The sequence below is a fragment of the Delphinapterus leucas genome, chromosome X (genome assembly GCF_059928025.1).
Source record: "Delphinapterus leucas isolate spDelLeu-1000000601 "Yukka" chromosome X, BTC_Dleu_Yukka2, whole genome shotgun sequence".
Classification (NCBI taxonomy): Eukaryota; Metazoa; Chordata; class Mammalia; order Artiodactyla; family Monodontidae; genus Delphinapterus; species Delphinapterus leucas.
Genome location: NC_143150.1, coordinates 1,738,900 through 1,766,825, shown reverse-complemented (window position 1 = coordinate 1,766,825; position 27,926 = coordinate 1,738,900). Strand labels below are relative to the sequence as shown.

The 27,926-nt window shown below is 55.3% G+C and overlaps 3 protein-coding genes, 1 long non-coding RNA gene and 1 other non-coding gene across 5 annotated transcripts; 3 read left to right on the top strand and 2 right to left on the bottom strand.

The window, feature by feature from the left end:
- The first annotated feature begins 2,679 nt into the window (after positions 1-2,679).
- RPL10 (ribosomal protein L10) lies at positions 2,680-5,337 on the top strand. Its single transcript, XM_022566609.2, has 6 exons — positions 2,680-2,840; positions 3,681-3,739; positions 3,853-3,960; positions 4,182-4,320; positions 4,875-5,037; positions 5,122-5,337. Exons 1-6 carry the CDS (start codon positions 2,818-2,820, stop codon positions 5,272-5,274), a joined length of 645 nt encoding a protein of 214 aa, XP_022422317.1. The 5' UTR covers positions 2,680-2,817; the 3' UTR covers positions 5,275-5,337.
- LOC115802455 (small nucleolar RNA SNORA70) lies at positions 4,696-4,830 on the top strand. The gene has a single exon (XR_004022928.1). It is a non-coding gene; the product is annotated as a small nucleolar RNA SNORA70 (small nucleolar RNA).
- Positions 5,338-6,666: 1,329 nt separating the features above from the next.
- Positions 6,667-9,776, bottom strand: DNASE1L1 (deoxyribonuclease 1 like 1; the record flags this gene model as incomplete). Its single annotated transcript, XM_022566640.3, has 7 exons — positions 6,667-7,144; positions 7,227-7,475; positions 7,556-7,668; positions 7,804-7,904; positions 8,986-9,072; positions 9,154-9,242; positions 9,600-9,776. Coding segments are annotated over 7 exons (954 nt in total), but the record flags the coding sequence as incomplete, so codon positions are not given.
- A 3,741-nt stretch (positions 9,777-13,517) lies between these two features.
- TAFAZZIN (tafazzin, phospholipid-lysophospholipid transacylase) lies at positions 13,518-20,493 on the top strand. Its single transcript, XM_022566617.3, has 10 exons — positions 13,518-13,964; positions 14,132-14,260; positions 15,352-15,397; positions 15,642-15,727; positions 19,005-19,085; positions 19,193-19,234; positions 19,430-19,492; positions 19,638-19,690; positions 20,087-20,164; positions 20,286-20,493. Exons 1-10 carry the CDS (start codon positions 13,856-13,858, stop codon positions 20,385-20,387), a joined length of 789 nt encoding a protein of 262 aa, XP_022422325.1. The 5' UTR covers positions 13,518-13,855; the 3' UTR covers positions 20,388-20,493.
- Positions 20,494-21,514: 1,021 nt separating this feature from the next.
- On the bottom strand, positions 21,515-27,801 carry LOC111170960 (uncharacterized). Its single transcript, XR_002643550.3, has 3 exons — positions 27,384-27,801; positions 24,246-24,371; positions 21,515-23,711 (listed from the first exon to the last, which is right to left on the bottom strand). It is a non-coding gene; the product is annotated as an uncharacterized LOC111170960 (long non-coding RNA).
- Positions 27,802-27,926: the final 125 nt, after the last annotated feature.

Here is a 27,926-nt window from a genome sequence, read left to right as displayed (position 1 = left end):
GCCACCACACCCTGTTGCCATTAGACCCATAACTGGGGCCTAATCACAGCGTGATCCAGGGGGACAGACCAAAGCCTGACCCTAGAGGAAAGAGCTCATAGGTCAATACATATTTTCCACAAGGATGTTAAAAAAATATTTTCCAGACTTCACTGATATCTACCAACTGAACTGTATTTGAACGCTTGTGGTAGTAGGTTCTCAGGGTGTGCGACTCAGTAGGTGAGGTGGGCCACTCGATGGGGTGGATTAACTGACAGTGTATTTACTAGAGGTTCCAGATTAAGAGTATTAGGACAGGGGCTTCCCTGGTGGCGCAGTGGTTAAGAATCCGCCTGCCAATGCAGGGGACACGGGTTCGAGCCCTGGTTCGGGAAGATCCCACAGGCCGTGGAGCAACTAAGCCCGTGCGCCACAACTACTGAGCCTGCGCTCTAGAGCCCACGAGCCACAACTACTGAAGCCCGCGCGCCTAGAGCCCGTGCTGGGCAACAAGAGAAGCCACTGCAATGAGAGGCCCGCACACCGCAACGAAGAGTAGCCCCCGCTCGCCGCAACTAGAGAAAGCCCGCGCGCAGCAACGAAGACCCAATGCAGCCAAAAATAAATAAATAAATCAATCTTAAAATAAAAAAGTATTAGGACATACAGCTGGTGTGTAGTCTAGCACCTCACATGCTTGGCTTGGACCTACTACTGACCTGCATTTCATGGGTTTTGATGCCAGAAATGCCCTGACAGGAGGTGCAGGACAGAATCCGTAGGCTTAGGGAGAGAGGAATTTGAGAGTACATTCATCATATCCGGCCTGAACACTCCATCCCCCAACTGTGTTCCAGGGATAGGTCCAGAAGCAGCTCTTTTCAGCAAGGCGCTGAGAGAGCCATTAGCGCAGGAACACGAGCGGAAGGACTAAGGACCCCAGGAACAGTCTGGCACGTTCCAGGAAAAGCAAGAATGACGGGCTGGAGCCAGGTGAGCAAGGCACAGAAAATGAGCCTCTAGGGCTTCCCTGGTGGCGCAGTGGTTGAGAGTCCGCCTGCCGATGCAGGGGACACGGGTTCGTGCCCCGGTCCGGGAGGATCCCACATGCCGCGGAGCGGCTGGGCCCGTGAGCCATGGCCGCTGAGCCTGCGCGTCCGGAGCCTGTGCTCTGCTACGGCAGAGGCCACAGCAGTGAGAGGCGCGGGTACCGCAAAAAAAAAAAAAAAAAGTAAAGAAAATGAGCCTCTAAGAAGGAAATAGTTGGGCAGCCTGCTACAGGACTGCTTGATGCGTATAACCCTAAATCCTCTAGTTCTGGGAGCAAAAACCTGACTTGAGTTGCCCCCGTGGAGAGTCACACCTTCTCACCCAGTTTCCAGACCCAGAGCCCCCTGATGGAAGGGGAGGCCGTGTTCCCTGGGAAGGACCTAGTTGCAGCATTGCTGGAAGTGCACAGCGCAAATCTTCCCAAGCCTTCCTAAAGGACCCATTCACTAAAGTGAAAGGTCGTCCTGGAGAAGAACAGGTGTGTCACACCTGTCAAGTGACATGGGGAAGACTTTGTTACCTTCTTGCTATCCCCAGCTCTAGAAGCGTGGGCACCTCTGGCGGATACTTAGATCCCTGGTGGTATGGGTACTAGCTCTGGACACTTCTCTGGATGTATTCTTGGGCGGGCGGGGGAAGGGTCCGTGCTTTACCTTAGAACATCTCAGAGGCACACTCAGGAGGCGCTGGAATTCAGTGGGCGGGGAAAGAACTGTGTGTGGGGGTGGGTGCCACATTCTGGGCCCCGGGAGGGTGGAAGCTCCCAGGAGTACAGATCAAGGCAGCTCTCAGAGGCCAGGACTGGGGCCCAGCCGGACAAGGAGTGACAGTGCTCGTTTGCCATCTGGGTGGGCTCGCCACCTTCCTCTTCCCCTTCTCCAAGTCACCCTGGGGAGCACAACGTCTCTTTTCTCTGCCGGGTCAGGGCGGGCCCAACGGTGCTCACGGGCTCTCCTGAGCCCTGGATCTTGGGGGGCGGCTTTTTCTTGGCCTTTCTCGCGGGAGGGCGCAGACCTCCTGGGGCCGACGCAGGCCCCGCCCCGGGTCTGCAGGAAAGGAGGACTTGCCGTACAGCTCGCAAACAAGAGGGCTCAGGACTCTTCGGTTACGGCCGGGGGGGGCTGCGGAGGCGGGGCGAGGGCGGGCCTCTCGCTCCGGCCTCCCGGTCGACAAATGAACGTGGGCAGAGCCTTCAGCAGGGCGCCTCCCTGCTGGGCTCTGGATCGCAGGGGGAAGGTACAGAGGGCTTGTCCCGGGCTCCGCCATGCCCGGGACCACGCGCGCGGCCGCCGTAAGCCCCATTCGGCATTTTCCTTCTTTCAACTCTAGGAACATACGTCTTTTACAGTTATGGCAAAGCCTCGGGCAAGAGTTCTACGCCTACAATGGCCAGCCGGAAGCCGGCTTCTCTCGCCGATGTGGCGAAGCCCCATTCGCCAGCTGGCCGCCTGCGGTACGGGACCTAGCCGCCTCCCCGCTCTGCGCTTGTGCCCAGCCACTCCCGCACGCAGGCGCAGAGCACCGCTGCGACTACGGTCCGGAAGTGTGACAGAGTGTCTATCCGCCCGCACCCGGACTCTATGGTTCCTACGCGTGAAGAGAGACGGCCTATATAAGGCCTGCGCAGGCGTAAGAGCGTCTCTTTCCCTTCGGCGCGGTGAGTAGTCGGCCGTTGTGGCTCGTGCGGTACCCTTGCCATTTCTCTCCTCTAGTTCAAGGCCTGTCTTCGACTGCTCTTCCGATCTTGTATGTTTTGTTGCAGCCACTGAAGATCTTGGTGTCGCCATGGGCCGCCGCCCCGCCCGCTGGTGAGTGCCTGTTTCGCTGCTGGGAAAGGGGGGGAGAATCGCCTTTGGCTGCTAAAAGCAACCGTGGGTGGGGTCTCCCTAGTGCAGCTTTCCTGTCCTGGGAACGGACCCCGCGTATTCTTCAAGAACTTGCAGGTCGCTTTAGGTCTTCGTTTGTACCATTTGGTTGTATAAATTCATGCTGGTGTTTACCGCTTCCCTCTTTTCGTTGGAGTGGCCGGTTGACCCAGGTCTGCATACGTTAGCCCCATTTTAGGGCTACAAGCGACGTCCGCCTTGCATCCCGCCTTCAGAGCTGAAAAGTCGCTTGCTTTTTAGGTTCGGTGCCCTCAGGGCCTTTGTGTGCCATCCCCGTCTTATTTCCAGGCGACGTGCCGTGTGGGCTCCTTGGTCGCCAAGGGCAGTCCCAGAAAAGCGTGTTCAGCCGCCTCGTGTGCCCTTCAGGGGGCGCCCATCACGAGGCTTGGAGGCCGACTTAATGCCACGTGCCCAAAGGACTTTATGAAGTGTGTTACTCTTCGCAGTATTTAAGTTGAGAAAGTCCGTTTCAGGATGTTAGCCTTATAGGAAGTTGAAAACACAACAGGGCATAGACGGTGGTTTTTTTGTTTGTTTGTTTGTTTTTTTACTTTTATAATCTCCTAGCATTGGTGTCCTAACTTCTGGCCACATCTTGCTTTAGCACCAAATTTCTAGGAATGAAGACCAAGCTTAGAGATGACATGTGTCATTCCCCCTCTCCCAACGCCCCTTTGGTCGTAGATTGAGGAAGAACTCAGTGCCTATTGTGGAGTTCACTTGTGAATCCCTGCTAACTTGGGTTCCTCCCCTTCCCCGCAGTTACCGGTATTGCAAGAACAAGCCATACCCAAAGTCTCGCTTCTGCCGAGGTGTCCCTGGTAAGTGGTGGGAAAGCCCCCAAACTGGTTTGGCTGCACTGACCCAGTGGCTATGGCACACACACACACACACACACACACACACACACACACTAACCAGATTTTTTTTCTAGATGCTAAGATCCGCATCTTTGACCTGGGGCGGAAGAAGGCAAAAGTGGATGAGTTCCCACTCTGTGGCCACATGGTGTCGGATGAATATGAGCAGCTCTCCTCTGAAGGTGAGGCAGGTTTCCTTGTTCACCATTCCTGGTCCCTTGTATGTGGGCCTCCGGCCAGACCTAGAGCTCACTGCACTGGAATTATCAGGTCATTAATCACGAGCAGCCAATCGTGAGCCTCTTTACTAAACTCCCCCAGCCAATACAGGTGTTCCCAGAGAGCCATGGTAAGTGCTTCTGTGCCATTTTGTCTCACTCTGCTGCCTCCCCCGCCCCAACAGCCCTGGAGGCTGCCCGTATTTGTGCCAACAAGTACATGGTGAAAAGCTGCGGCAAAGATGGTTTTCACATCCGAGTGCGGCTCCACCCCTTCCACGTCATCCGCATCAACAAGATGTTGTCCTGTGCTGGAGCTGATAGGTGAGCTGGGTCCTGAGACTCCTGGCCTTTTCAGATGTTCTCCCATATCTTAAAGCCTGGGCTTGATTATTTTTTTCATCAGTCAGGGCAAAGAGGTGGCCTCACAAAGAGTCAACCACCCATAGCAAAGCCAGGCCAAAGGGCTAGCAAGTGGACTTCAGTGGACAGTCCCAGAGACAAACACAAAAGGCGTCATGGCTCTGGGAAACAGGTAGAGGGAGGTGCTTCTGCCGGAGGAGCTCCTCTTTGAGCCTAATGACATGAGCTGCAGGCAGGCAGGTTGCTGGCGTGGTCACAGGTTGGATGGCTTTCAGATGAGCCCAGTAGCACCTTGCAGGGATTCTAGCTAGTCTGTTTTAGGGTTCTCTGTGTTCTTTGCAGCCAGTTAAGCCGACTGTGCTCTTTTCCCCATGGGGGCCCGGTGCGCAGTGGCTGCAAACAGCAGCCTCCTCGGTAGTGTGTGCGGCCTGTTGCCTGTACAGGCTGCCCTAAGGGACCCTGGAGACAGCCCTTTCCGGTGGACATTAATGACTGGCGTGCTGTTTCCAATCTAGGCTCCAGACAGGTATGCGTGGTGCCTTTGGAAAGCCCCAGGGCACAGTGGCCAGGGTCCACATTGGCCAGGTCATAATGTCCATCCGCACCAAGCTGCAGAACAAGGAGCATGTGATTGAGGCCCTCCGCAGGGCCAAGTTCAAGTTCCCTGGCCGCCAGAAGGTATGTAGTGCTACAGCCTTGGTCTCACCTTTCCCTGCTCCTGTCCCCAGGCCTCCTGACTCGGCTGTTTCTGTCTCTCTCTAGATCCACATCTCCAAGAAGTGGGGATTTACTAAGTTTAATGCAGATGAGTTTGAAAACATGGTGGCAGAAAAGCGGCTCATTCCGGATGGCTGTGGGGTCAAGTACATCCCTAATCGTGGCCCGCTGGACAAATGGCGGGCCCTGCACTCGTGAGAGCCTTGGCGCTGCCCCCTCCCCACCTATGGCCACTAATAAACTCTACTTTCTTCTCCTGTCTTTGCATCTGGATTCATGGGGGGTGGGGAGCCTTTGGGAGTCCTAGGGTTGCTGTCTCTTCTCTTCAGAAAAAGGCTGACCACTAAGCTGGCCAGTTGGCACTTAGCAGGGCCAGCACCGGGACCAGCACTTAGACCTGCCTTAGATCCCAGGCAGTGGGTTCACAAGTCCCCCTGCATGTGCATGGAGCACTTCCTTAGTAAAGCACCCACCCTGAGTGATGGAAAGGGGTCTCAGGCAGCTGTGGAAGCTCTTCCCCAAGGGTCCCAGACCAGGACAGGAACATTGTTGGACATGGGGAGGAAGGAAGCAGACCAGACATGGTTCTGGCTGTATTTTCACCAGTTACCCCTGGAGTAAACATTTGTTCTGGGCCTAACCACATTTCCCCATCTACAGAGTTGAGAAATCTCGTCACCCCACCCCATCCTAAGCCTAACCCACTACCCCTTATAGGGCCTCACTCCCAGGGCCCTTTACTCCTGATATCAAGCTCCTATGGCTGAGGTAGGGCTTGGCGACAAGAGACCTTTGGGCAAATAGCGTGCAGTGCCCTCTGGCCCAGGGGATCCTGGTGTGCTATCTGACACCAACTGCCAGGGCCACCCTGCTGTAAGAGCAGCTGAGTCCCAGAGCTCTGCTAGGTGGGGTGGCCTGGGGCTGTGAGCCCAGGAGAAGAGGACCCTAAAGGGATTTGGTTCCAGAGCCCAGCATAGTAGCCGGAGAGGCTTGCTGCAGTCTGGCTGTGACTGCGTGCAGCAGTCGGCCCCTGAGAGGCCTCTGGCATCTTGTAATCCTTAGCAACTGCCATCTCTAAAGTTTAAAACTACCTTTTAACCTAAAGTTGATGCTTCTATATCATAAAAACATAACTTGCACTTAAACGGCTCTGATGTCCTGCTAGCCGTCTTTAATGAGCTCTGTTTTCTGGGAAATGGAGCTGGGGAAGGAGGGGTTCTCTGATAACACTAAGTGGGGTCATTGTTACTTCCGCTGTAGTATCCTGTATCCCTTTCCCCTGGGGGATCACATACATGGTAACTTTTTTGTAGATAGTATAAGTGGTTTATGTAGATGCTTTTAACCAGCCTCAGAGGTGTCAGGGCAGCTAGCTGGGTTACAATGAACTTAAACATTTCCTGTTGACTACTTACCGTGTGCGCGCGCGCATGTGTGTGTGTGTGTGTGAACTCTTAAGCTCCGTCCCTGTATCTAGTCGGGTCTTGCTTCATGTGAGTCCCACGTATGATAAAGGTGACCCTTTGCCATGTCTGCTACACACATGTAATATCCCTGCAATCTAGCTTTCTGTTCTCAGCGTGTATGGTCTTGTCATACAATAAATATTTATTTAGTTGGCTGCATCGGGGTCTTAGTTGTGACACGTGGGATCTTCATTGCAGCATGGGGGATTTTTGTTCCCCCACCCCAGCCCTGGAGCCTGCCTTTTGTCCTCATTCCTGACACTACCTGGGCTTAGAGTGGCGTGGCTCCAGCCTCAGGGCTCCTGCCTTCCTCTTCCACATTCTCATGCCAAGCACAGGCCCAACCAAAGAACACAAGCCAAAGCAAAGGCACATAGAGGAGTGGCAGGGCAGGATAGAAGGGGGGGTTGAGTCCAGAAAACGGCATAGTCCTCGCAACTGTGGGCAGCTGGCATGCGGTGGCTTCAGGCCACCAGGCCCAGCTGGGGGGACAGGAGCAGCAGCAGCGACAGTAACAGAGTGGCCAGGCTGAGGGTCTGGGCCCCCTGCACCGCACAGCTCAGCTCCACCTCCACGGGGTAGTGATCGCTGATGTTGAGGGCCTGGGGGTGGGCAGCGGGACAAAGCATCAGTCTCGGGGCCTAGGGGCTTCCCCATGAGCCCGTTCCTGCCTCACCCCTTTACCTCCTCCTCGGTGAGCCCAAAGCTCCGGGGGAAGTCGAAGGCGGCTGCGCCGCGCAGCATGCTCTGGAGATGCTGCCCGTGTAGCACTATGCGGTCGTAGGTGCAGTGGGTGCTGGCCCGCACCGTGGTGTCCACGCCATCAGGGATGGCCCAGTGGAAGCCAGCCTGAGTCCGAAGGACTAGGTCATCCAGGCGCTTTTTGGTCAGTGAAGCACAGTCAGCGTTGAAGTCCCCAAGCAGGATCACGTCCTGGAGAGGGAAGCAGCAGTCGGGCCTGGCCACCTGGCCGTCCTGTCCCCCTCCCTCCCATACAACTGGCCCAGCCCTACCTCGCTCTGCCAGCGCTGGGAGGCGTCCAGAAACACGTGGTACAGGGCGTTGAGCTCCGTCTCTACGGCCTTCGGCGTGGTGTGCAGTGGGACCAGCACCAGGCTGGGAAGGACTGCAAGGCCCCGGGGACAGAGGGCTCCCAGCCACTCCTGGCCCCCCTCTGCCCAGTCCCCCCCAAGGCCCCGTAGAACCCACCAGACCCCCATTCCTGCTCCCTCATAGGGGGCCACCCTTCATCCCTACCTACCCTTGCTGGGCAAAGAGAACCGGCACACAAAGGGCTCCCGGGCAAAGAGGTCATTCTGATCGTCGTACACGTAGGAATCCAGGACCTGCGCCTTGTGTGACCTGGTGGACCACTGGTTTCAGTTTGCAAGTGCCCACATCAGACCTGGCACTCAGGGAGAAGCCCTCCACCAGCAGCTCCATTTCATGTAAGCACAGCCTGCCTAGCCTTTCTTTCTAGAACTTCTTCTAGATTGAGATATAATTTGCACATTGTAAAACTCACCTGCGTAAAATGCACGATACAGTGGCATTCAGTACATTCACAAGGTTGTGCGACCATCCCCACAATCAATTTTAGAACATTCTTATCACCCCAAAGAAACCTCGCCCATGAGCAGTTCCCATTCCCCTCCCCGCCAGCCCCTGGCAGCCCTTGATCTGTCTTCTGTCTCTGTACATCGCCTCTGCTGGACATTTCATGTGAATGGAATCCAATAATACATAGTCTTCTGTGTCTGGTTCTTTCCCTTAGCACATGTTTCAGGTCCATCCAGGCTGCAGCCCGGCTCAGACTTCCTTCCTTCTTAGGCTGAATGATATTCTGCTACGGGGAGAGGCCGCCTTTTGTTTATTTGTTCACGAGCTGACGGACACTCGGATCACTTCCACTTTGAGATTGTTAGGAGCGGTGCTGCTGTATGGGCGTGTCTCTGTTCCCCCGTCATTTTGGAGTGAATTCTAGACATTATGTAATTTCATCTATATATAGGAACAGGTCTCCTTCCCTGACTGCCACCCTTGCCCTCTCAATCCTGACCCCCGCCCCAGGCTATCCTCCCAGGGACTTAGGGCTGTTTCTGGAAACTGGGTCTGCCCAGGACCCACGACAGGCCCCTGGTGAGCCTCTTCCCAGAAGCTGCAACCAGTCACTCCCAAAGAGGGAGCCAGCCTCACCCCGAGCCCCTGTGGCTTCCACAGGAGAGAGGCGGGGGGCCCCACTTCTGTACTTGCAGAAGGAAGGCCACCTGCTGGAGGGACACATGGGCACTAAAGCTGTCTGGGGTAGAGGACAAGAAGACCCCAGGGTAAAACCACTGAGGAGAAAAAGTGTGATGCGGAGGTGAGGGCCACCCTTGGGGCTACTGCGCCACCGCATGCCGGGCCAAGTGTCCAGGCCGCCCCGGTCACCATCTGCACTCACCGGTAGATATACACATATCTCTCCTTGTACGTGCCACGCCCCAGCAGGTGGCTGCTCAGGAAGCTGTAGGGCCCAGAGTCATCAAATCTGCCAGGAAAGGGGAACCTCGGGTCAGCGGTCCTGAGGCTCCGTGGGGCCCCCAGTTTAGACCCACAGAGCCCTCCTCACCGATTGAGTTCTCGAAGCAGGAGTAGGATGGCACTGCCAGTAGAGTCCACCACCTCCTGCAGCACTGTGATGTCACACCGAGCCAGGATCTGCAGGACACCAGGAAGGCCAGCCCCACTCAGTGCCAGCCACCCTGGGAGAGGGGTGGTATCCCTGGGGGCCCGGCACCAGCGCGGCCAAGAGTGGCATGACATGCTGGCTGCAGGCCAAACAGAGCAGCGAGGCTAGAAGGGACCCGGGAGAAGACTGAACGCCATCTCCACCAACACCACACCCACTTTATGGAGGAGACTGAGGCCAGCGACAGGGAAGGAAGGTGCTCCATGTCTCCACACCATGTCTCCTGATGTCCCCTCTTCTCTGGCACATGCCCCTGGTCAGGTAGGGCTAGGGGGCTTTGGGCCATGGTCCTTAGGGGCACAGCTTCTCTGCAGTGATGAACCTACCTGAACTAAGGTGTCCAGCACAGGCTCCCTGGCCACCTTGCTGAGTGTCAGCCGCTGGGTGTTAAAAGCACAGATGTGAAAGGTGTCAGCCCCACCAGCCAGGAGGAGGAGCAGAAGCAGTGCATGGCCGTGTATGGGCTTCTGGAACCCTCCAGAGGAATCCAGGTTGCTCCAGGTTCAGGTCCCAGTTGGGCTCAATTCTAGTTCCAGAAGGACATGGTAATATGCGACAGAGAAAGTGATGCCATCCTGCTGCTGCCCAGCACCAGCCTCCCAGAGCTGCCAGCATCACACATTTCCTGCCTTTCTTGTGGACACCTTCCGACATCAGCATGTACGGTTCAATCTCGTTCTTTTTAATTGCGGTCAAATACACATAGCATCACGTTCACCATCTTAACCATTTTTAAGTTCAGTGGCATGAAGCACCTTCACATTGCTGTGCAACCATCCCCACCATCTATCCCCGGAACTCTTCCATCTTCCCAAACTGAAACTCTGTCCCCATTTGACACTAACCCCCACATCCCCTCCCCCAGCCCGTGCCCCCCCATCCTACTTTCTGTCCCTAGGAATCTGACTGGCTCTGAGCAGCTCATACAAGTGGAGTCCTACAGTATCTGTCTGTTTGTGACCGTTTGATTTCACTGATCACAATGTGCTCATTTCATCCATGTCAGAATGTCCTTCCTTTTAAATTCTAAATAACATTCCACTGTACGGATGGACCACGTTTTGTTCATCTATTCACCTATCCATGGACACTGGATTGCTTCCACTTTTTGGCTACTGTCAATACTGCTACTGTGAACATGAGTGTACAAATATCTCTTCAAGTTCCTGCTTTCAATCCTTTTGGTTAGATACCTAGAAGTGAAATTGCTGGAACATATGGTAATCCTATATTTAACTTTTTTGAGGAACCGCCATACTATTTTCCACAGTGGCTGCCCCATCTTACATTCCCACGAGCAGTTCACAAGGGTTCAACCTTAGAGTTGATTCCAACTTTTCACCGCCATTAGCAACTAGAAGGACCATCTTCGTGCATCTCTGTCTCCTCACTTGGCAGACATTATGCTTAAGACAAACTCCCAGCAGTATAATTGCTGGATTCAAGGGCGTATGCATTTAGAATGATCTCGGATACACCAACTCACCACACTGCAGTGTGTGATGGAGCCCCTCTCCCCATCCCCCCCACTACTGGTGAGCCCTACTTGTTCATCTTACCAGCTGGAGCACCCCTCTTCCTGAGTGTCTTTCTCTTTGCCCTGTCTTTTGGGCTCAGGCCCTTGCTCAACTCCCTGTTGGTGTTGCCCTCATACAGCGACGTAAGTCCCTCTACTTCTGTCTGCCTGCTTTTCTCTGTTGCTTTGTCACCTGCCTCAGTGCCTGCCAGGGCTCCATGCCTGTTTCTCCCTAGCCACCTGCTCTGTCATTCATGCTAGTTTGGGTCCCCTGCCCTGGTATCTATTCTGGGATGTATGTAGGCCTTTAGGCAGCCCTGGGCTGGCAAGGGCAGGCTTGGAGGCTCTGGGGCCAGGGGCTCCCAGGTTGGCGGAGGAAAAGAACTAGAGAGTTCCTGGCCTCAGCCCAAAGTCGGTCCGGACTCCCAACACCAGCCCTTTGCCCCAGCCCTGGGATTCCCTTCCCCTCTCGCCTTCCCTCACAGGCTGGGGGCAACTTCCTCCTTCCCTCTGGCCAGAGGGCTCCCATACCTGTGCAGAACGGGTCGTCTCCACACCACCTTCCTGTGCTGTGAGCGGATCGCGACTCCCCACGGAATCACAGCGTCTGCCTGGGCAGGGACCGTAGACGAAAACAGAGGAACAGACTCTCAACTCTCCCCACCCGTCAGGGCTGGCTCGGCAGCCCCACCCTTCCCGGTGGGCGGGCCCGGCCCTGGCTCCACCCCGGAGGCCGCCAGGAGGTTGGGCAGCTGGCCTGGCTTGGACCTGGCCGCCCACTTTCCCACCAGACCCCGCCTTCCCCGCCCGGGTGGGACAGGGCGCTAGCGGAGGCAAAGGCTGGGGAGGGTTTGAGCAGATGACCGTGCTGTGAGTCAGAGTTTTTCCTGTGCCCAGGGCGCGCAGCGAGGAGCTGCGGGCGCCCGAGCGCAGACTCTGTTCTACACTCTCCCAGGCCCGGCGCTCAGCCCCCGTCCCCGGCCGCCTGCAGGAAGGATACGGTGGGGAAGACTCCAGAGCTGGAGGCGTGCCTGAAAAAGGGAAGCACCGCGGCGAGCCTGGGCACCCCCGAGGACAAGGGCCTTATCTCCAAGTCCTCGGGCCGGGCCCGGTGTGGCTGCGCACTCCTGAGCGCTCTGAATACCCAAAGCGAGCGACAGTCGGCGCAGGAACTGGCCATGGTGGTGGAAGCCGAGGGCGGACTAAAAAACTGTACCTGAGAGATTAGAGCGCTGGCAGCTCAGTGCGCCGTGGGGGTCCTGCACTGTCGCTGATGGGACAAGTGGGGGACTCAGGCGGTGTCTGCGGGCGGGCGATGGGTCCTTACTGAATGGTTGTAGTGCGGTCTTCGGGGCAATGTCCCCGTTGGCAGGACCTCCGTGCTAATGGATTGGGGGTGGTGATGAGCCGAAGACTGGGAATTTTTTTTTTTTCCGCGTCTTGCTGGATCTTAGTTCCGAAGCAGGGATTGAACCCAGGCCCTCGGCAGTGAGAGCGCCGAGTCCTAACCACTGGACCGCCAGGGAATTCCCGGGAAAAATATTTTTTAATCAATAAAATTATACTTTGCTTTAAAAATAAAAAATAGACTGCTTAACGCCTACAGGGCTTTCTTTTTGGGGTGATGAACATGTTTGGACCTAGTTAGAGGTGGTGGTTGACAACACTGTGGGTGTACTAAACGATATAAAATACTGTAATATATATAGTATTTCCTATTGTATGTTATATGCTGCTATATATTACATATTGCATCACATGTTACATTATATTACATACATACATAAGTATAGTACAGTTCTGTAACACTGTGATTATATAAAGTTGTAGGGCTTCCCTGGTGGCACAGTGGTTAAGAATCGCCTGCCAATGCAGGGGACACAGGTTCGTGCCCCGGTCTGGGAAGATCCCACGTGCCGCGGAGCGGCTAGGCCCGTGAGCCATGGCCGCTGAGCCTGCGCGTCCGGAGCCTGTGCTCCGCAACGGGAGAGGCCACGACAGTGAGAGGCCCGCGTACTGCAAAAAAAAACAAAAAATAAGTTGTATGTAGCTAATTATGTAAAGTTACATAATGTAACATATACAATACATAACGTTTAACATTACATATGTTACATACATAAAATAATGTAATATAAAATGCTATAAAATACTATAAAATGGTTAATTCCGTGTTATACGAAATTAATGAAAACAAAGGGGGAAAAAAACTAAAGTAAAAGTGCTCCGCCAGCCCCGACCTTTTTTTTAAAATAAATTTATTTTATTTATTTATTTTTGGCTGCATTGGGTCTTCATTGCTGTGCGCAGTGCACGGTTTTCTCATTGCAGTGGCTTCTCTTGTTGCGGAGCACGGGCTCTAGGCGCGCGGGCTTCAATAGTTGTAGCACGTGGGCTTAGCTGCCAGCACCGCGGCATGTGGGGTCTTCCCTGACCAGGGCTCAAATCCGTGTCCCCTGCATTGGCAAGCAGACTCTTAACCACTGCACCACCAGGGAAGCCAGCCCCGATTTTGTGTGGTGTCAGGTAATCGTGTTGCGCACCCCATGTTACTCACAGAGAGTTCACCGGGGAGGAACTAATGAGACAAAACGGACCTGCAGCCGGCGGGTGACCTCAAATCCGCGCTGCTCCGGAGCGGGGCGGGGCCACGCGGCCCGCGGGCCCGCCCCCGCTGCCGTCAAGCGGCCCGAGCGCGTTTTGCGACAGACGGCGGTAGAGCCCGGCGCCGTCGCAGGCTCGCTTTCCGGCGGGTGCGGGGGCCTCGCGGCTGCTGCTCCCGCCCGCGCTAGGTCCTCAGTGCGCACCCCGTCTCCTGGCTCCAGGGCGGCTAGTGTGTGGCGAGAGATCGGGGACGGGCCCGGTTCTGGCCTGACCCACTAGGTGACCTTGGTCGAGTCCCCTGTCGCGCCGAGCCGCGGCGCCCGTCTGTGGCGCGGGCCTGTTAGGGACCCATCCCCCGAGCGGTTGAGGACACAGACCTAGAGTAGCCCCACAGCCTGCCCCAGGGCAGGGGGAGCGCCGGGCCGCCGGGGGCGGTGGGGGAAGTTCGGTCGGGGCGGGGAGATGCCCCTACATGTGAAATGGCCGTTCCCCGCGGTGCCGCCGCTCACCTGGACCCTGGCCAGCAGCGTCGTCATGGGCTTGGTGGGCACCTACAGCTGCTTCTGGACCAGTGAGTGGACCCAAAGCCGAGGCAGGGTTGGCCACGGGTCTCCACGCCCAACCAGAGTTGGGGTTCGGGGTTGGGGGCGCTGGCAGGGGCTGGCTTGGCCGGGGGTGGGGAGCTCTGGGCTCCCCGGAAAGGAAGCGAAGATCCCGACCCTCCCGCTCTCCCTCCAGAGTACATGAACCACCTCACCGTCCACAACAAGGAGGTTCTGTACGAGCTCATCGAGAACCGAGGCCCAGCCACACCCCTCATCACGGTGTCCAATCACCAGTCCTGCATGGATGACCCTCACCTCTGGGGTACACGGGCCAGTGTGCTGGGTTTGGGGAAGCAAGGAGGGAACCTGGGACAGGGCCAAACACAAGCAGAACAAACTCACTCCTCACGGGCTGCTTTGCATAGCTCTGGCACTCCTGTTTCTGGGATGTCCTGCCCCAGGGATGAAAGTTTGATTTGTGGCCCCTTCAGCATCCTCCTAGGGAGTGTAATTTGGAGAGCGCCTCAGATATTTGGAGGGAATGGACGTAGGGCAAGGTCTGACAGCTTCTTTACTCTGACGTATCAGGCCCAATGTGTCAGACCCTCCATTCTCTAAACTGTTGACGGTTCCAAAGAGCCTTGGGAACAAATCTGAGGACCACAGAGTGTCCTGTCAAGGAAACTCTGGGCTAGGGGCTGGAAGACCTGTGTCCTGTTTCCAGGGTTGCCCCAGGCTGGGTTTGTAGCCTTCCACCAGCCTCGTTTGGGAGCCCGCTTCCCCACCTAGAAGTTCCTGCTCTGCTGACTTCACAGGGAGTGGCTTGGCTCCAGTAACCCAGATGGCTGCCAATGCAGGGGACACGGGTTCGTGCCCCGGTCTGGGAAGATCCCACGTGCCGCGGAGCGGCTAGGCCCTCCTAGGGGTGCCCGGGGCTCCCACTGCTGAACTCAGGAGGTTATAGACTAGGAGGTAGAGCTCGTGGGAAGCCATTTGATCAAATCAGAGCCTTTCATAGCTCACCCTTGCCGCCGGGCAGAGCATGGCCTGCAGGGTGCCACAGGCAGATTCCAGGAGACCAGGAAGGAGGCTCTAGAGCCATCCAGTAACCTGGACCAAGGTGGTGGCAGTGACAGTGGGGAAATGGGTAGAAGAATAGGCAGCATCAGAATGTATCGGGGAGGTAGGCAGACCAGCTGTGGTGACTAATAAGACATACGGGGTGGGAGAGAGGGAGGGGCCCGGGAGAACTTGGGGGTCCAGCCCAAGGGTCAGGAAGATGCCACTTTGGACCATAGGGAAATGGTAGTACTGCTGTCCATGTCCCTCATTCCCCAAAACAGGATGACAGAAATCGGCGCCCCCTAGGTACAAGGTAAGTTGGGGCATGAAGTCTTTGCTCTCCTTCTCCAGGGATCCTGAAACTCCGCCACATCTGGAACCTGAAGTTGATGCGTTGGTGAGGAGCAGTGGGCCCCTTGTGGTGGGCCGGCAGGCTTCACCCGTCTCTGCCCAGGTCTGCCCTCCCCCTACTGTGCCCAGGAGGAGCCTCCAGCAGTCCAGGCAGGGCACGGGGTGGGGCCCCGCAGGCCCTCCTGTGCCTCCATTCTGCACTGCCCACGATGTCAGGCCTCACGCTGGGGGCAGGGCAGAGAAGCAGGGTGCAGGGGAGGCCGCGGTGACCACGTCTGTCCCCGCTCCAGGACCCCCGCGGCCGCAGACATCTGCTTCACCAAGGAGCTGCATTCCCACTTCTTCAGCTTGGGCAAGTGCGTGCCCGTGTGCCGAGGTGAGGTGCTTCTGGGGGCTTCTCTGGCCTCCCTTGGGGCCGGGAGACTGGTGGTCCATGCCTCTGGCTTGGCAGTGCTGGGAGTAGAGGGACCCTGGTGGGACAGGCAGCCAGGGAGCCGGGGGCCACTGCCTCACTCGCGTGAGGCCCAGCTTCATCCTGCGGCAGGAGGGGTGGCAGTGGCTTCTTGGAGCGCACTGCATTCCCTGCGACTGCCTGAGGATTGTGTGCCTCCGGCTCCGATGTTAGAAGTGGACGAGGCGTTATCCACGTTCCTTCTCTTGAGGACGTTGCTGAGAGAGACTCACTGATGGCAGTGCGGTGTCATCAGTGTGTGATGGTGGTGGCGTGTGCCGTAGGGTGAGGGGAGTGATGTTGAGCGATAATCAGCACCTCTCGAGAGCTTCCGGAGGTAGGGCCCATTTTCATCCCCTTCTCCAGATAAGGGGACTCAGGGATAAAGGTGCTGGCCCAAGGTCACAGGGCAAGAGGTGGCAAAGCCAGGGTTCAAATCCAGGTTGCTTTTCCCTCTGGGGAAGCAGGATTTTTCCAGGGAGAGTATGAAAGGAAAGGCATCCTAGACACGGGAAGCATGTAGCAGACACTGGAGAGGTACGTGATAAAGGTAGAAAATGTGCATTGCAGGCTGAAAGTGAAGGTTCTGGAACAATCATGTGAAGAATTTGGGCTCTGCTTTCTCATCAGGGTAGTGACAGGGCTTTCGAGTGTGGTTAGAGAGAGAGCCCCCGGCTGCAGTGTGCCTGGAGGGCAGAAGTGGGGTCGAGGATTGTAGCTGGGCCTCTGGGGGTCACCACAGAGAACAGAGACGAGACGGCTTTGGGATACGCTCTGGAGGCGGAGTGGACAGGACTTGATAGGTTGGGTGTAGGAGGGGGCGAGGAAAAGAAAACGCAAAGATGACACTAGGTGATGTCTGGTAACGATGAGCCACTGGGAGGATGGGACTAGGGGAAGGCAGCATGGTGGTTGAGAGGAGCCTGTCACCTGAGGAGGGAACGGTCCAGAGACAGTGAGATGCACAGCTCTGGAGCTCAAAAGAACGCTTGGGAATAAAGATACCGGGAACTCAACCGCAAACAAAGTCACAAACATAGAAGTGAGATCGCAGACGGGGAGAGCACGGAGAGAGCAGGGGTCCAGGACAGCACCTCGGCACAGAAGGAGACACGAGCCACCAAGAGAGCAGAGAGCAGTGGCCAGAGAGGAAAGAAGCAAAACAGGGCCCCTCGGTACTGTGGAAGCCTCCAGTGGCCCTGGAGAGGCCACTTCTCTGGACTGACGGCCACAGGAGCTTCGGGGCAGGGTGTGGGGTAGACGGCCGGGGGCGGGCGTGGGCCGGGCGGTGGGGCGGGGCGAGGGGGGTGGTGTGTGTTTGGCCACTCCTCCCAGAGGTTGGGTTGTGAAGAGGAAGTAACCAAAGGGCGTTGGAGGTCACGGAAATCTTATTTCTAGTAGATGGAAGTAAAACATGGTAAAATCCAATAAAGTAACCTCAAAAAATAAACAAGGTTCTTTAATGAAAAGCTGCAGCGCCCACCCTCCACATCCGCAGACCTAGTTACTCCCCAGAGATAGCCACCTGGAACACTTTCTGTTTTTGGTGCTTTTGGAGGCGGCTTCCTTTCACTAAAACACAAGCAGAGGCTACAGTGTCATGGCAAGTGACCGTGGCGTTGTTTATCATGCACTGCTCTGAGAGATGGCGACTCTGCTCATGCACCCCATCCCTGAGTCTCAGTTCCTCCTTTCTGCAACCTCAGAGGCCTTCCGTGTCCACTTCTAGTCTCATTCTTCTTTTTGACCCGCATCTAAGTTTTACTGCACAATAAAAGCAGCAAGTGAAATCTTAATCCGAAGCACCTTCTGGTGAGAGAAAGTGGGCAGGGACAAGCTGTTTCTCAAGTGCATTTGACGTGCAGCAAAGATCTAACAACACGTATTGAAGCAAAGGAAGTATCTGGCATGTGTTGCTTCTATGTTCCAGAAAATTCCCCTTTCCCCCCAAGCATAGGCCTTGTGATAGGACGTGAAGTGTCAGAGTGATCTTGCACAAGCTATACAAGTGAGTAGAAGTAGCATTTGCAAAAGCCAAACATTATGAAGTGTTGCTCCCAAAGCACGGTATTTGTAAATTTTGATTCCAAGCTGGATGGCTCGGTTGCACCAGTGGGTTTTTGTAGAGCAGGAGCCTGCGCCCCTGCAGCCCACCCCTACCGGCTAATGCGAGCCCAGGTAGGGAAACTGCTGCTCTCAGCTGCGATGCCCTGAGAAACTGCAGTGGGTGACTGCTCCCCAGCTCCAGCCCCTAAGGGAGCTGCCAGGCCGGGTTTCCATTTGGGTTGGGTTGAGACTCCTGGATCCCTATCTAGCACCTTCCAAAGACTCCGCCTTGCAGAGAACAGGTTGAAAGTCCATTTCTTAGTGCATTGGCCCAAAGCGTCCTGGTGTCAGTCTGTCTGTCTCTCTCCCTCTTTGTGCTGCGGCTCTCTACTCCTTACTTGATAACATAAGGATATCTACCCCGCTTCTTCAACCTCCCCCCCTTCTCTGTCTCTGTCCACTCTACGGACAAGGTTGACGAGTGAGGCTCAACTGTGCGTGGGTACAGATTGCCCCCATGTGCCTCCAAGTCAAGAGCCAGCACGTGGCATTAGGCGTTCATGTCTGTGTTGTTGCTGACCGCCGGGCCACCTGGGTCCAGTGTCGTGGTCTCAGGGAAACTCTAAGGCGAGTGTTGCTAGCATCGGGGGCGGCTCAAGCCTGCTGCTTTCCACGTAGCAGGTTTGAGTTTTCCCCAACTCCCAGCGACACTGTTCCGTCAAACATCCTCCCGTTCCCGAGAGGCCTGGCTGAGGGTGAGCCTAGTTTTCAGGGGGAGCCCTTCAAGGCGGGGCCGGCAGAGGCTGAGGGCTCAGGAAGGGCTGGGGGGCCTGTGAGGAGTGGCTGTGGGAACTGGCCTGGCAGAGACCCCGGGGAGAGGGTCGCTGTCCAGAATCTGGGGCCCAGGCGAGGCTGGAAATCACGAACAGACTGGGCCAGAGGCAGCAAATGGTAGGCTCGCCCCAGGGTTGGCTCATCCTAAAGCTCCAAGAGCCCAATCAGGGAGGCAGCTGAGCAGGCCCGAGAGGGACTGGCCTTGGAAGGTGTTCGTGTGGGTCGCCCGCTGGGGGATGGTGAGCTGCTGCTTCGTGCCCAGGGAGGGCGGAGGGGGGGCCCTGGAGGATGGAGACTGAAGGGAGGGACTGTCTCTTGGCAGGAGATGGCGTCTACCAGAAGGGAATGGATTTCATTTTGGAGAAGCTCAACCACGGGGACTGGGTGCACATCTTCCCAGAAGGTCAGTGGGGCTGGCAGGGTCGTGACCCTCTCAAGAATATGGGTGGGACTGCCCCCCCGCCGCCGCCCGGCAGCCCCCAGCCTCACCTCCATCCTGCCTCTCAACAGGGAAAGTGAACATGAGCTCCGAGTTCCTGCGCTTCAAGTGGGGTAAGAGCCGCTGGCCCGCCTCCGGCTGGGTTGGACTGTGGCAGGCGGGGCAGAGGAGCATGTTGGGAGCGGCGGGAAGGGCAGGTGCCGGCCCAGGGCAGCTGCTTTTGACTGGGGGAGGGCAGGAGTGGCCCCGGCCGCAGGCTGGCACCGAAGCTCCACTCATGCCACCATTTCTGCCTCTCTCTGGGGTAGGAATCGGACGCCTGATCGCCGAATGTCATCTCAATCCTGTCATTCTGCCGCTGTGGCATGTCGGTGAGCCAAGGCTGCGGCCCAGGGAAAGGGGCTTCGCTCGGTCCTATTGGCGGGTGGGTCTCCTCTGGGTGGCAGAGAGGGGGTGCCCGAGCTGCCCTGCTCCACCCCACACCTGCTTCCCAGCCTTCTGTCTGCTGTGCTACAGGAATGAACGACGTCCTTCCTAACAGCCCGCCCTACTTCCCCCGCTTTGGACAGGTGGGTAGGGCTGCTGACCTTGTCTGTCTATCTGTCTGTCTGCCATCTGCCCCATGACTCCCACTCAGCACCACTGAGGCCAGATTCAGGAGGCTGTAGCAGGGGGAATGGAGTGAAGCGGGGTGGGGTGTCTTCCTGGCACCAAGGCCGGGGCCGGGGCAGGGGCAGGCCTTGGGATTGGGACAGGACAGGATGGGATGACTAGGGCATGGACCCCGGGACTGGGATGGCCCTTGGATGTCACTGAGCCCAACCACCTCGTTTTAAAGAGGTTAGAGTGGACCCGAGGGAGTACTCAGCAAGGTGGGGACAGGATTTGGCCTCTGGCTCCCCAGGGTGCTGGGGCTGTGGGCACCCCCCGCTCCTGTCGCCCACCGGCGGCCCGTCTCCCCACAGAAAATCACCGTGCTGATTGGGAAGCCCTTCAGTGCCCTGCCTGTGCTCGAGCGGCTCCGGGCAGAGAACAAGTCAGCTGTGAGTTTCTCCCCCAGGCCATCCCAGAGCTGTCCTAGCCCATCCCAGTGCCCTTGGCCTCCCAGGGACCCTGGGCGAAGCTCCCTGAGGGCTGCAGGCCAGCCCCAGTCCTTCCCCTCAGGTGGAGATTCGCAAAGCCCTGACAGACTTCATCCAGGAGGAATTCCAGCGCCTGAAGAGCCAGGCCGAGCAGCTCCACAACCACCTGCAGGCCGGGAGATAGGCGCCACCCCGCCCAGACCCCGCCCAGATCCTGCCCCGGCTTTCCTCTTGGACTGGGGCGGGGACAGGGAGGGGCGGCGAGGCCTGGGACAGAGGCAGCTCTGGGACCCGAGTCCCAGCTGCCAGGAGATCGGTGCTGCCTTGGGTTCTGGCCCTGCACAGAGCTGGGCTGGGGGATGGACTGATGCTTTGAGCTCAGATACGGTTTTTCAGACAGATTTGTTCAGAACCCTTAACGGGTGCCCTCTCCTAGTTGGTGTGCGTTCCAGCTCCTCTGTGGTTCTTCAGCTGAAAGAAGGGTCTCAGCTGCTCCTCCCACTTGGCCACGCAGGGAGGAAGACATTTAGGCAGGGGCCTCCTTCCTTCTTGCCTTCAAGGTGTTCTCTCCCAGGGCCGGGCACTGGAGGGAGGGTAGTTGAAGCGGGGCAGTGGCCAGGCCTGGCTTCTACCCGCCTGCCCTGATCCAGGAGCTGCTCACCACTTCCTCAGGGATGGCCGTCAGCCACGTCTTCCTTCTGCCCGTGCTCCCCACAGGCGTGGGACCCTCGGGCAGGGCCCAGCCCTGGGCTGCAGGTAGAAGAGCTGCCCTTTTCCAGAAGTGGAGCCCAGCCAAATGGAGCCTGCAGCAAGGGCCCAAGACGCGGCCCCTTGCCCTCATGCTGGGGCCTACCGACTTCTCCGTCCTTTCTGCCTCCCTGGCATCACTTGAATCCCCTGGGGCATGGGTTTTCATGTTTTATAAACAATAAAGCATCTGTGTTGTGCTCTTTTACATCTGGCCTCTCTGTAGGGGTGGGGGTGGGAGGTGACCCTCTGGACAGGAAGGCTGGGCCTTAGAGCTCTGGGCACATCAAGAGCACTTGACCAGATGGGCTCTCAGTCTGTACCAGTCGCCTAAGGCTTCCGTCATTGTCTATAATCCCCATACAACCTTGCAAAAGTAGGGATTAATCTCATTCTGTAAAGGACGCAGAGCGAGGTTAATGGACTTGCTTCAAAACCCAAAGATTTGTAATACACGTAACTAACGCAGGGCTCACACCCAGAATAAATAAAGAACTCCTATAAATCAGTAAAAGGATAAACAATCGGATAGAAAAACGGGAAGATTGATGTGAGCAGTCACTTCATAGAAGAGGAAACAATGGCAGAGCTGAAAATACATGTACTGTATGAGTTTGCTGTAACGGCAGTAACAAAGCACCCTAAACTGGTAGGGTTAAAACAACAAAAGATTTATTCTCTCACAGTTCTGGAGGTCAGAAGTCCAAGGTCAAGGTAACGGCAGGGTTGGTTCCTTCTGGGGGCTCTGAGGAGGGATCTGCCCCCTCTCCTAGCTTCCAGTGGTGGCCAGCAATCCTTGGTGTTCCTTGGCTTGAAGACACAAGTTCACTCCAATCTCTGCTTCCAGCTTTGTATGGCCTCTTCTTCTAAGGACACCAGTCGCTGGATTAGGGCTCGCTACTCCACTATGACCTCATCTTAACTAATTATACTCACAAAGATCCTTTTTCCAAATAAAGTCACATTCTGAGGTTCCAGGTGGACATGAATTTGGGGGGACACAATTCAACCCAGTACATACACTCTATGACCTGATATACATACCCTTTGAAATGCACGTATATGTGCACCACATACGCAAGTATTGGCAGCACCACTAGCCGTGCTAGCTAAAGTGGGAAACCACTCAAATGTCTCTCAACACTAGAAGGGCTCAATGACTGGCAGAACATCTATCTAGGGGAATAGCAGTCATGTTACTGTTATGCAATGACTCACATTAACCTCCCAATTTTAAAAAAATATTTATTTTGGCCGCGCCAGGTCTTAGTTGCAGCACGCAGGATCTTTGTTGCAGCATGCGGACTTCTTAGTTGTGGCTTGTGGGATCTAGTTTCCCGACCAGGGATCAAACCCGGGCCCCCTGCACTGGGAACGCGGAGTCTTACCTACTGGGTCACCATGGAAGTCCCTAACCTCCCAATTTTGAGCACAGAATCTAGACACAAAATGTAATACTGAATAATTCCATTTATATAAAGTCCGAAAACAGACAAAACAAAATCATCATATTGAGGGATGCCTGCTTATCTCGTGTGATGGCCTGGATGTTTGTGTCCCCCCCGCCAATTCACTGAAACCTAATCCCCTAATGGTATTAGTATGTGGGGCCTGTGGGGGGTGCTTAGGTCATGAGGTCATGGGGGTGAGGTCCTCATGATGGGATTAGTGCCCTTATAAAAGAAGCTCCAGAGAGTTCCCTCACCCCTTCCACCAGTGAGGATACAATGAGAAGTCTGCAACCTGGAAGAGGGCCTTCCCCTACCCTGATGATACCCTAATTTCTGACTTCCAGCCTTGGGAACTGTGAGCAATAAATTTCTGCTGTTTATAAACGTCACAGTCTGTGGTACTTTGTCATAGCATCCTGGACGGACTGACACAATTGGTAAAATTATAAAAACCAAAGAGATTATCACAACAATCAGGTTTGTGGTCACTTTGGTGGAAGGGAGAAGGAAGTGATGGGAGGGGGATGAGGGGGTTTGGGGAGGTAGACATTTGAGTTCTTGACTTTGGTGATGCCAAGGGAGTGTTTGTTTGCTTTGCTAAGTCATTGAGCTGTACACCTGGATTTTGCAACTTTTCTTTTTTTGGCCAGTGTAGGGGTGGGGGGCAAGGAGTGTGTGGGGAAGGCAAGCCTGGGAGGGCTGAGCAGTGGTCTGGGTGAGCAGGCTCAGGGTGTGGACTCCACTTTGCCTGGGGACACACTCGAGATGATGTGGGATGCAGGGGTGAGGCGATGGCGCCCTTCCCGCCCCTTCACCTGTCTCACACCCAGCACAGCATGGAGTTCAGTGTTTCAGCAGCAACGTTCCAGTGCCTAGTCACTTGCTGTGCGGGTGTTGTAACACTCCCACAGGGACCCTGGTGGTCTCCTGATCCCCGGATCCCAGCTACGGGGGGGTGCCCTGGAACCTGTCTCTTCCACTGTGTCTCCTGCCTGGAAATGGGCAAGGAGGGGTGCTCCTAAGGGAAGGGGGAGACTGAATCACTGAACGACGGTGCCGTCTGCCACGGCCCCTGAGACATCTTGCATTCCTAGGTCATGAAAAGCCTCCCGGCAAACAGGGACGGTAGGGAGCACCGGCACCTGCCAAGGGGAGAGTGAAACCAGGGTCGCGGAAGGCTCACCACCAGACTAGCAAGGATGGCACGATGCTACCCGCGTCCCCTGCGCAGGACGATGCCATTTCGTCAAGCTCAAGTACGAGCAGACTGAGCACTAGACTGTTTAGGGGGACATACTGAAGTGGTCAACCTGTAAGAGAAAAAAAGAGAGAATGATAAACAACAAATTCAGGGTAGCCATTACTTCTGGGCGTGGGGCAGGAAAAAGGGATTGGGGGAGACAGATTCTTGCCCAGGAACTGGCAGCACTCTGAAGTCTGGGGTGGGTGATGAGGGCTCCTTTTCTTGTATATTTCACATAAAATAACGCATCATGTGTAACGTGTGTAAGACACAGGCCACACGTGTCTACGTAACATATGTAATCTATGTAGCACACAGATATTACACATATTTTGGAATGTGTCCAATATTATATTAAAACAATTTAAGAAGACATGGAGTTGATGAGGGCCCAGAAGGGTTTTAATGAAGAAATGCTTTTACCCTAAAAATGAAGCACTGGACAGAAGGTGCTTGTGGGCGCTATCAACATTTAGTGAGTGACTCAGCTTAGATGTCACCTTGTGGTCAAAGCAGACTCAGGTGGTGCCCCTCTTTGTGCCTCCCTCCCAGCCCTGTGTCTCCGCCTTTTGAACATCCATCACCCTGGGTTGTGACTCACTATTCTGCATCTCCTCCAGATCAGATTGTGAACTTGAGGGGCAGGGTCCGAGTCTGACTCAGTGCCTGGCCCATAGCAACCGCTTCAGGAAGCCTTGAGGGTCACCACTCCAGGGACCTCCGGGAACTGAGGGAAGAAGAAAAGTAGCCACGGGACTTTCTCCCTTAAGGATGGTGAGCAAGAGACTGCTGGCCAGCAAGGTCACACTTTTGAGAAAGTCTTTGCCTTGAAACTTTATTTAAATGGTGCCCTTTGTGTTCCTAAGTCTGCCCATGGCCATTGGCTCCTCGTTTTTTTTTTTTTTTTAAATATTTATTTATTTATTTGGCTGCATCGGGTCTTAGTTGCGGCATGTGGGATCTTTAGTTGCAGCATGCGGGATCTTTAGTTGTGGCCTGTGGGATCGAGTTCCCTGACCGAGGTCGAACCTGGGGCCCCTGCATTGGGAGCGCAGAGCCTTAGCTACTGGACCACCACAGAAGTCCCATCGGCTCCTCTTGTCACCCTGTGTCACTGTTCTGATCCCTGGGGCCTCTGTCCCTTCCCTCGACAGCTTTCACTCCTGTGGCATTATTATAGAACTTTCCTCTCAAAACGTGTCCCTTGCCGGGTCTGTCCTGGGCCTGGAGGACTTTAACTTTACTGTGATGCCCCAATTGGGGGTCCTCATTTTGTTTCCCCCCCAGGTGCTGGGCCGAGCAAGATTTCTAGGACTTTGGTGAGTGACAGAATGACAGACCGAGGGGATGCAACTGACCCCCAGGGCAGCGAGTGACAGCAAGAGCAAGGCCAGGGGAGGGCTTGAGCATGAGGGGCTCTGGCTTCCCCACCCCCCGCTGGCTGCCCTGGCTTCGACCTCTCACTTCAGATGCTCCTGGGGCCCTTGCCCCACCATCATGCCACCTGGTTGAACCTCGGTCCTGCACCAACACTGAGGCAGTGACCTCTGCAGTCTCTTTTGCCTTCCCTCTCTGCCCCTCCATTACCCTGGCCAGGCCCCCATCATCTTTCTCCCAGATGATGGCAACAGCCTCCTCCTGGTTTCTGCTGGCACTCCCATCCCTATCATCCGCTCTGTTCCCACAGCCAGATCCGCCTTTTCAAATACAAATCAGATCGTGGCACTAGAACTTCCAACCTCTCCCAGGGTTTTGGGGGCACAGCAAGCTCCAGCACAAACCTCTCCCCTCAGCTGGCCCGGACATGGCCAGTTGGGGGCCCCACAAACAACCCAAACTTAACTGTCCCCAACTGATCTCATCTCCCAGTCCCCAGCTCAGAGACATCCAAGAGCCACCTTCAGCCACTGTCCTCCCTGACCATGCCAAGCCCACCTCCTGTCTTCAGCTCAACTGCCACTGTCTTAGTCAGAGCCACACGTGTGACAACCATGACTACAATCTCATAAGCAGTTTCTCAGACAAGTGCAGGTGATCAATGGTCTGTCAGCTCCATGGGGCTGGGTGGGAGTCATTGTGTACACGGTGCAGCGGCTCCCAGCATCTAGTCCCCCTTCTCATGTGCTTTCCTGTGCTGAGTTGAGGGTTCCGCACACAGATCGAATCCTGCCAAGGAGATGGTGTTTGAGGGGCAGGGGCAGCAGAAGCAGTGGCGGGGCACAGTGTGCTTGGCTGAGTATTTCTGTTGAATGGATCCCTAAGAGGGAAACTGCTTGGTTAAAGGTCATACACGTTTTAGTTTGTTAGATGCTGCCAAATTATCCTCCAAAAAAGTTCTACCAATCGATACTCTCACCACTGTGTAGGTGAGACTCTATTTCCTAACATCCTTGCCAGCAATGGGCCTGATCAAACTCTCCTCTCTCTCTATATATATATATATATTTTTTTAAATAAATTTATTTATCTTTGGCTGCATTGGGTCTTTGTTGCTACGTGTGGGCTTTCTCTAGTTGTGGCGAGCGGGGGCTACCCTTTGTTGTGGTGCGCGGGCTTCTCATTGCAGTGGCTTCTCTTGTTGCGGAGCACGGGCTCTAGGTGTGTGGGCTTCAGTAACTGTGGCACGTGGGCTCGGTAGTTGTGGCTTGTGGGCTCTAGAGCGCAGGCTCAGTAGCTGTGGCGCACGGGCTTAGTTGTTCGGCAGCATGTAGGATCTTCCCGGACCAGGGCACGAACCCGTGTCCCCTGCATTGGCAGGCAGATTCTTAACCACTGCGCCACCAGGGAAGTCCTTCCCTATATGTTTTATTATGAAAAATATCAAACATATAGTGTGTTAGTTTCCCAGGGCTGCCATAACAGATTACCACAAACTGGTAGGCTTAAACCAACGGAAATTTATTCTCTCCCAGTTCTGGAAGCTAGAAGTCCAAAGTCAACAGGGCTGTGCTCCCTCTGAAAACTCTAGGGAAGAATCTTTCCTTGCCTCTTCCAGCTTCTGGTGGCTCCAGGAGTTCCTCAGTTGGCAGCTGCAAAACTCTGTCTCCATCATCAATTGGCCTTCTTCCCTGTGTGTCTGTGTCTAAATTTCTCTCTTCTTATAAGGACACTAGTCACTGGATTTAGGGCCCACCCTAATCCAGCATGACCTTATTTTGATCACATCTGCAAAGATCCTGTTTCCAAATAAAGTGACATTTACAAGTTCTGGATACACATGACTTTTAGGGGGATACTCTTCAACCCAGTACATGTACCAAGGTCAAAAAAAAGCTTACAGTGAACACCCATATACTCACCCGCTAGATTTCAGTGGTCACTAATATGAGAAATAAAAAATGGCACAGAAAGGGACTTCCCTGGTGGTGCAGTGGGTAAGAATCCACGCTCCCAATGCAGGGGGCCGGGGTTCGATCCCTGGTCAGGGAACTAGATTCCACATGCATGCCGCAACTGAGAGTTCACATGCCACAGCTAAGGAGCACGCCTGCTGCAACTAAGGCCTGGCGCAACTAAATATGTATTTTTTTAATGGCACAGAAAAAGATGAAAGTCTCCCAATTTATTTGAGGTGGTGTCTCTCATCTTCTGACTCTAGCTGTCACTCTGTCTCTTTCCTCTCTTTAAGGCAAACTTCGAGAAAGGACAATCTATACCGTGTCTCCACTTCCTCACACTGACATCGCTCTCACCAAACTGGTGTTGCTAAGTACAAGAAAGTTTTCTGTCCTCATCCTACCTGCTTCCTGGCAGCAGTTGAGAATGACGTTGTTAACCATGGTGTGCTTGAAACTTCCCTGGGTTTCCCCCTCCTCTTTGATGCTCCTTCTCCGATCTCTCTTCTGGATCTTCCTCCCTGCCCATAGTAAGTGCTGGCGTTCCTCTGGACGCTATCCAGGGCGTCCTCTTCTCTCCCTACCTGTATAAAGGAGGGTCCATCTGCAGGAAAAAGAAACCACTCTTGCTACTTTAAGCACTAAGAAGATTAAAACAGGGAAAGGGGAAGCTGTGCGTGTGGGAACCAGCGGAGCCCGCTCCGCCCCGCTCCGCCCCGCTCCTTCTGCAAGGTTGGAACCCGCGGCGTCCGCAGAGGGGCAGGAGGCTGTGGGAGCCGGCGGAGCTCGGTTCCGCCCCCTTTCCTACTTGGAGCTTGCGCGCCTGGAGACACGTACAGCCAACCAGTGAAAAGGAGCGGCTGTGAGTGGCATCCACTTCGTCCAATAACCTGAGGGTCTGGAAAGCGGTCTTGCGCCCGGGCCAATGGCGGCTCGAGGCGGAGCTC

Coding starts and splice junctions, on each gene's coding strand:
- RPL10 (XM_022566609.2), top strand. CDS start 2,818: ATGGGCCGCCGCCCCGCCCGCTG. Junction 2,841..3,680: donor GGCCGCCGCCCCGCCCGCTG/GTGAGTGCCTGT, acceptor CCTTCCCCGCAG/TTACCGGTATTGCAAGAACA. Junction 4,321..4,874: donor TCCTGTGCTGGAGCTGATAG/GTGAGCTGGGTC, acceptor TTTCCAATCTAG/GCTCCAGACAGGTATGCGTG.
- TAFAZZIN (XM_022566617.3), top strand. CDS start 13,856: ATGCCCCTACATGTGAAATGGCCGTTCCCCGCGGTGCCGCCGCTCACC. Junction 14,261..15,351: donor GGATGACCCTCACCTCTGGG/GTACACGGGCCA, acceptor CTCCTTCTCCAG/GGATCCTGAAACTCCGCCAC. Junction 19,086..19,192: donor GGTGCACATCTTCCCAGAAG/GTCAGTGGGGCT, acceptor GCCTCTCAACAG/GGAAAGTGAACATGAGCTCC.